This window comes from Priapulus caudatus, unplaced genomic scaffold, assembly GCF_000485595.1.
Source record: "Priapulus caudatus unplaced genomic scaffold, Priapulus_caudatus-5.0.1 Scaffold34, whole genome shotgun sequence".
Lineage (NCBI taxonomy): Eukaryota > Metazoa > Priapulida > Priapulimorpha > Priapulimorphida > Priapulidae > Priapulus > Priapulus caudatus.
The window spans coordinates 564,849-571,572 of record NW_014577095.1 but is presented as its reverse complement, the minus strand read 5'-3'; the positions used below and the strand labels follow the sequence as shown (position 1 = coordinate 571,572).

At 40.6% G+C, this 6,724-nt stretch overlaps 1 protein-coding gene across 1 annotated transcript in view; it reads right to left on the bottom strand.

The window, feature by feature from the left end:
* The window catches only part of LOC106817434 (protein YIPF4-like), a 15,703-nt gene extending 14,819 nt beyond the window's left edge, over nt 1–884 (bottom strand). The window contains exon 1 of the mRNA XM_014822099.1: nt 709–884. Coding sequence (XP_014677585.1) covers nt 709–808 — 100 coding nt within the window. The 5' untranslated portion in view covers nt 809–884. The remainder of the gene's footprint in view (nt 1–708) is intronic.
* Between the last annotated feature and the right edge of the window lie 5,840 nt (nt 885–6,724).

The window sequence follows — 6,724 nt, the reverse complement described above, 5'->3', positions numbered from 1 at the left end:
AACAGATTAATGCAGTTAATGAATTATTAGGAAGCTAGCTAGCTCTTAGTACTACCCCGCATACATTAACTGCGCTGGCACTGCAACGGCCAGTGGCAACTGTACGCGGGCTATAGTACTAGAGCTATTAGACTAATTATTAGTACTAGTAGTAGTAGTACTACTAGTAGTACTACAGTATCCCTACAAGTACTACTAGTAGGAAGCTTGACCCCGAGTACCCGACCAGTATTCAATTCGATTCAGTTTATCAATGTATGACCGTTTCTAGAAACTAGCCAACCCTGAGTCAAAGCCTGACTCCTGGGTCAGGGGAGTAAGGAGTCAGCCACATATTATCAGGAGCGTATAATGACAAAGGAGTAAGACAACGATTTGGTACTGATTTCACTACTTTTTGTCGTACGAGTTCGATGTGAATTATTGTTGTGAACGTTTGTCATTATACGCTCCTGATATTATACTTACGGTATACTTATAGTTATACTTATAGTTATAGGCCTAATATTGGCCTAATACGGGCTTAGCCCGACCAGGCTGTGTGACTAACGTCAATACACACGTCTTCTAACCCTAGCAAAGACCGTTTGGCGTTTCTTAGAGCTATTAGTATTACTATTAGTATTACTATTAGTACTAGTAGTAGTATTACTATTACCAAGGCCGGGCACATGACGAAAATCGCCTCATGATAATACCTCATATTACCTTTTTCTGTACCGGGAGAAAGCGGTGTGGAAACAAATGTAAACTCGTCCGGAGGAGGTCCATTGTTTCTCACATCAGATGGAACAAATTCTGGATGCATGGCTGATAGTGACACATACAGTACACACACAGATTACACTCACAGATTACTGCCACATAGACATCGCCATGTTACAAACGAGAATTTTCACTCATTTCCCTACCACCAGGTAGCGGGATGTTCTTCTGTCAACAATCGCTCTTAGCTGCGCACCTTACCTTGCACCGGTTTTGGATTTAGGAGGTAAAGAGACGTGTTACCATCTATAATCACACGGAACTTTGCTGATTCTTGTTGCTGAAAACTCAATCACTCGATCACCTCGTTGACGGTGTCTCACTCACTGAGGTCTCCCGTTACATTACTAGCATGTAAGAGCTCCAAGTAAGAGGACCATGCCGAAGAAGTAAAGAGACAAAGTTGATCGACAATTCCTCGTTTCAGTGTTCGTATTCTTAAGATAGATTACAGTCGAGGTACTCACCACTCAACTTGTCACTGATCATAACTACTGTCAGTACTGAGTAGTACTGCTACTACTCTACTACTAGTAGTAGTACTAGTATACAGTAACATGGATGTTAAAGATTTACAACTACTAAGTTTCTGTGTTGGGAAACTTACTAATTCGGGAGAACCTAAACTGGACCAAGAAGTCATGACAAAATAAAGAAAACATGCAGGATGTCAGACGACAACGTAAAACATACGTTTCACTTCTTTGGACTGAGCTTGAGAAACCACATTCAGGTACACTAGTCACTACTTGTGTCATATACTGATATAGGCCTAGTTGTCATATTACGACTTGTGATAATGTTCAGGTTACGCATGTGAGAATTTATAAAACATAAGACAAGTTGTTGTAACATGCCGCATTACTGCAATGCCAATACTGCAATGGAAGTCACGTGTATTTATCGCCACGATTTGTAAATCATGTCGTCAAAGTTGTCATTCCAGTGGCAGTAGTTGAACTCGATAGCACATGTGCAATAATGATACACTGATGTGTATACGGGATAACTTCTATGCGATATATATATATATTATATATATATATATGCACAGAGTATGATTAACAGTTTTGTTGTGTGGTCAGAAAATCACTTTAACTATATACACATAAATAATTATGAATCCTATTACATGGATCATTTAAAAAATGTATTTTGTTTGTGCAGAAATGCGACTGTCAGCCTTCCAAATCGTGGATGAGTTGTTCAACAGGTCGCATGCATTCCGAGAGCTGGTGATTGAGAGATTCCAATTCTTTCTTGAGCAATGTGGCGGACTGACTTTGAGAATCCCTTACCAGCCCAAAAGGCAGCTGCCATGACCCTGAGGATGCGGTGCTGACAGCCGTCCACCAGGTATGAAATGTCACTACATTTTCAATCTTCACTTGTATGTACTCCCCGCAAGATCGTTCCATCACACCTAGTGTATACCTGTGTAGACCATCTCCGCCACATGCACGCGTTGCAGCGATTGGCTACACACATAGGCTCGATCTTCTGAACTGAATGTAAGGATGTCGGTGTAATTGCATTTGATGTTATGCGCGCGTGATCTATCATAGTGTGGGATGCTGAACGGTTGTTATGTGCTTGAGAGAAATGTGTAGCTAGAGTTGCAGAGACAGGTTTTGCCACCTCACTATTATTGGCAGACTTATTATGTCTAGCTATGTTGTGTCTATCATACAGCTCCTACATTGATCTGACGTCAAATCTACTATTAGGTGCACAGGTGCTCTTGAGGTTTCCTGCCTTTGATTGACGTAGTTCTCAAGAATCCTGGATTTAAAAAAAAAATTCATTAATTTCATTAAAAGATATGACCTTGATTATAAAAACTTGTAGAGTATAAGTGGCTACTGTTCCAGCAAAGCCATATTCAAGTTATCACAGTGATAGTTGCTGTGTCAAATAGATGTTTCCCTTTGCCTCCAGCTTAATATGGTGCCTTTGTATACATTATACAGTGGAATGAGAAGTATGGTGAAGCTTAACAAGAAACTCCAGTTGGATACAACTAATCTCAAAGAATGCAAAGGTATTAACTTCACAGACATGCACAGCCAGGAGCATAGGTGAACAACAACGGGAGAATGAGCGACGAGCCAGACAGACATGCTTCGGACAAGTTAAAAGTTATTTCTCACAAAATGACTGACCTAATTCAGAAATACAGGTATTGTCCTTTAGGCAGAACAGCTTTTGTATGAGAAAATATTAGGAGAAAACATATGTTATTAGAATAAAATAATAAAGCTATATAGCAATGCAATGTGGTGACATGTGAGGCAACTTAAAATATTCATTGGTTTTGTGATGAAGGCTATAGTTAGGAAAACTCACTATGTAGACTTGACACTTTCTGATTGCTATCTCCTGTGGGTAGTGTTGGGTGGGTGGGGAGTTGAAAATTTACTTTGAATTCTTGCATATCTGTTCATTTGTGCAGAGCTGCTTGACACAGATGGACAGCTGCTTTAGCTTGCTTTTGCCACACATGGGTGAAAACCTGTATGGAGGACATGTACCACTTCCTGGGCCATCGGGACTGAATAAAGACTCTTGTGATCTGGAGCTGCAAAAAGTGTTGCAATGAAGAAAGTCTAGAACTTCAACAGAGTCGACCTGATGATTCAGCGGCAGCGGATACAGTTCCAGCCGTGGCTGGAAAAGATGGTCATAGCAATAAAGCTAATACAGATGGCGCCACGGATAGAGAATTGATGACATGAGGAATCAGAAGAGAGAGAAGACCTGCTGAGACACCATGGCACTGCAGAGCAAATATAGCATTGACATTCAGCGTGGGCAGTCCGAGTTGCCATGGGATTCACGAAACAATCGACAACACAAGACATAATCAATACTGCTGATGAGCTGCTCAAGATGCTGAATACTAAACTGCAACCAGCCGTAGCTGAGTGGATTACGGTAAAGATTGATTCCCTTATTGGTTCCCTTTGATTCCCTTTTGGCTTGATTTTTTAATTAAATGTGAAAAAAATCCACGTGTATCATATCTAGATAAATCAAGTGATACAGTGAGGCTTGTAGATGAATTTGAGCAAGAGTTAATGTCATGATATCACCTTACTGTCTCTTCTCATACGGTTATCACAAAGACTGGGGAGAACATGGATATGTTGAAGAAAGCGATTGACGTCAACAGGCAATTGAGGCTGCACGAAAGAATATGCAGAGCTACGAATTCTTTCGCGTGAAGCCCGGGGAAGAAAATGGAGAAGACAGTGATGACGATGAATGATGGTGATTTTGAGAGAGGTAGAGGAGAAGGAAGGTTATGAAGCAGACATTCCAGAGCACCTAAGGTAAACCTCTTCAAATTGCAGTTAATCGCTTCTTAACGTCTACATGTAGCTTGTATAACACACTGGCTGCAGGACGATCAAGACCTCACACTGCACGCACGTGCAGTACTACACTTGTATTGTATATGTGACTGTATATGAGGTGAACTTAAAGCTGCAGGCGAGAGCTTTAACATACAGTATTCATTGACATACTCTTTAGCTGTCGAATAGGTGTACATTGTAAATCTGTGTATTTTTTTGTATTAATACAGAGACGAGATTGAATTCAAGCCGAAAGAGCCGACACAGGTGACGGAAGAAGTCTGGAAGCCTAGAATACATGTGGAGAACAGTGACACGACGCCTATATATATACACGCGCACACGCCCCTACGTGATCTTTTATATTCAACACGCAGTAATCCCTAGATAAGGCACAGGAGAAAATATGGAACAAAGGTGTGTCAAATCATCAATAGGAAAAACGCGTGAGCATAGAAATCTTATTACACGACTGTGTGGAATACTATTGCGCATTAGTTCAGAGCAGCAATTTATTTTCTCGATCATTATATATATATATATATATATGTATATATAATATTATATATATATATGATAGATGATATAATGATATGATAAGTTGTAACGGGCTTCTTTTATTTTGTGTTATCCCGTGTAGTAGGCACGTGTGATCGTATAGTGTGACCAGGTTCGTTTGTACAACAGATACGTGTGCTATTGCACTTAAGCCACAGACAGTATAATGCTAAAACCACAGAATTACTACGGTTACTCTATTCTTTAATAATCAACATCATATTGACAATGATACATACAATACATAATAGGTGGCTACGCAGGCCAACCAGTAAATACGCGTTACAAATGCTACGCAGGTCAACAATGCCTACGCAGGCTAACATCTTATACACCAGGCACATACAGACAAGCGACTGGTTTACAAATGCAGTTCATGTTTACGAGCGTGGAGTCCTGCAGGTCGCAGGCAGCAGGCAGGTCCTCAGTCAGTGATGTCCAGCGGCGACGGTAGCGTGGTGACGAGAGCATGTGAGAGCAGTGCGGTGCTGACAGCGTCGTGAACTGTTTAGCGCCGGGGAACTGTGTCTGCCTTTCTGTCGAAACTGTTCCGGATTTATGCAACTGGAGGAAGGCATGGTCCAAGTGTCCTCAATGCCTTATTGCATGCGATGGTGCAATCCTGTGTCCTTCTCCAGAATTTAATGGACAACTGAAGGTGAGAGACTTCCTTCTCTAGCGTGATCGCGAGAACGGAAGCAGAAACTTCTAGAAGTCATTGGGAATCGCGGCAGTTAGATTCATGTTCTCATAGTTCACATAGTTCACATAAATTTCGTCGGCGGCGTTCGTTGTTAGTTCTTTATCAGTCGGCATGCGACATCAAGGTGTGATGTCCTTCTATAGGTACTAAACTGTCACTCTGCCGTCGTGGGTGATAACTTTTACTCGTGTTCCAGTGACTCAGTTTCTTGGGATGGCTGGGTGGCGTCTTTCGCTTGTTGCCTTGGCTGTTATTAAAATAACCTATGACGTGATCTGCTTACGTTAGATGACCCGTGTCGCTAGGTTTTATACTAGCTAGGTTAAATAATTCAATATCTACGTCGTTACACTTTGCATCTTCTTTTTGCCGGTCGGTTCCAGCAATCAAGTGCGTCGCAGGAAAAAATGAAATATGATATGAAATATAAAAGGAAAAACGCGTGAGCATAACAATCTTATTATTCGGCTGTGTGAAATATGCCTACTATTGCGCATTAGTTTAGAGCAGCAATCTATTTTCTTAATATATATATATCAAGAGTAGATAATAACACATGTTTTTATATATATGTGATAATATGTGTTTATTATCTACTCTTGATATATATATATATATATATATCAGGGGCGTTGCTAGGGTGAAATGGATGTGTACGCACACAGGCGGGGGGTCTGTGACTGTCTGGGAAATTCGAAAATTTTGAAAATGTAGATCGCAGGAGATGGTATTTGAGGCACTTTTGAGTAAATGTGCAGCCTTCATTCTGACTACGACAATTATCTTTTTAGTAGAACTATTCTCTTCATGAGCAACAAGATGTGATCACTAAAGATCACTATAACTAATCATGTAATTTTCGTTTTATTATCAATTAATTAAGACATGTTGAACTAACGCACATTCTTAAACTCTCTCTTTCTTTCTTTTCCTCTCTGTGTGCGTGCGTGCGTGCGAGCGAGCGTATGCGCGTGCGGGTGCGTGTGGGCGCGTGTGTGTGCTCAAACACACATATCACTCACTGCACATCACATCACATCACGGCATTGTTTAAAGGGACAGTAGCCTCTAAAATTTTACTGCATACAACTGTACTTACTGTATAACAAATCGTCTATAACCACATGTATTTGTCACCAGATACTTAATTAATTATTTACACATCATGATCAACGCTACGAAATTTGAACGGCGCCATGACACCCGCGACCGTGCTGCCACCCTGAAAAAGTTGCGTATTTGCATTTTTATTTTGCAGGTAAATGACCGAGGGCTAATCACAAAAGTGCAATTATATTTATTTTAGGGCAAATTTATCCATATTATAACTGAAACTATATGA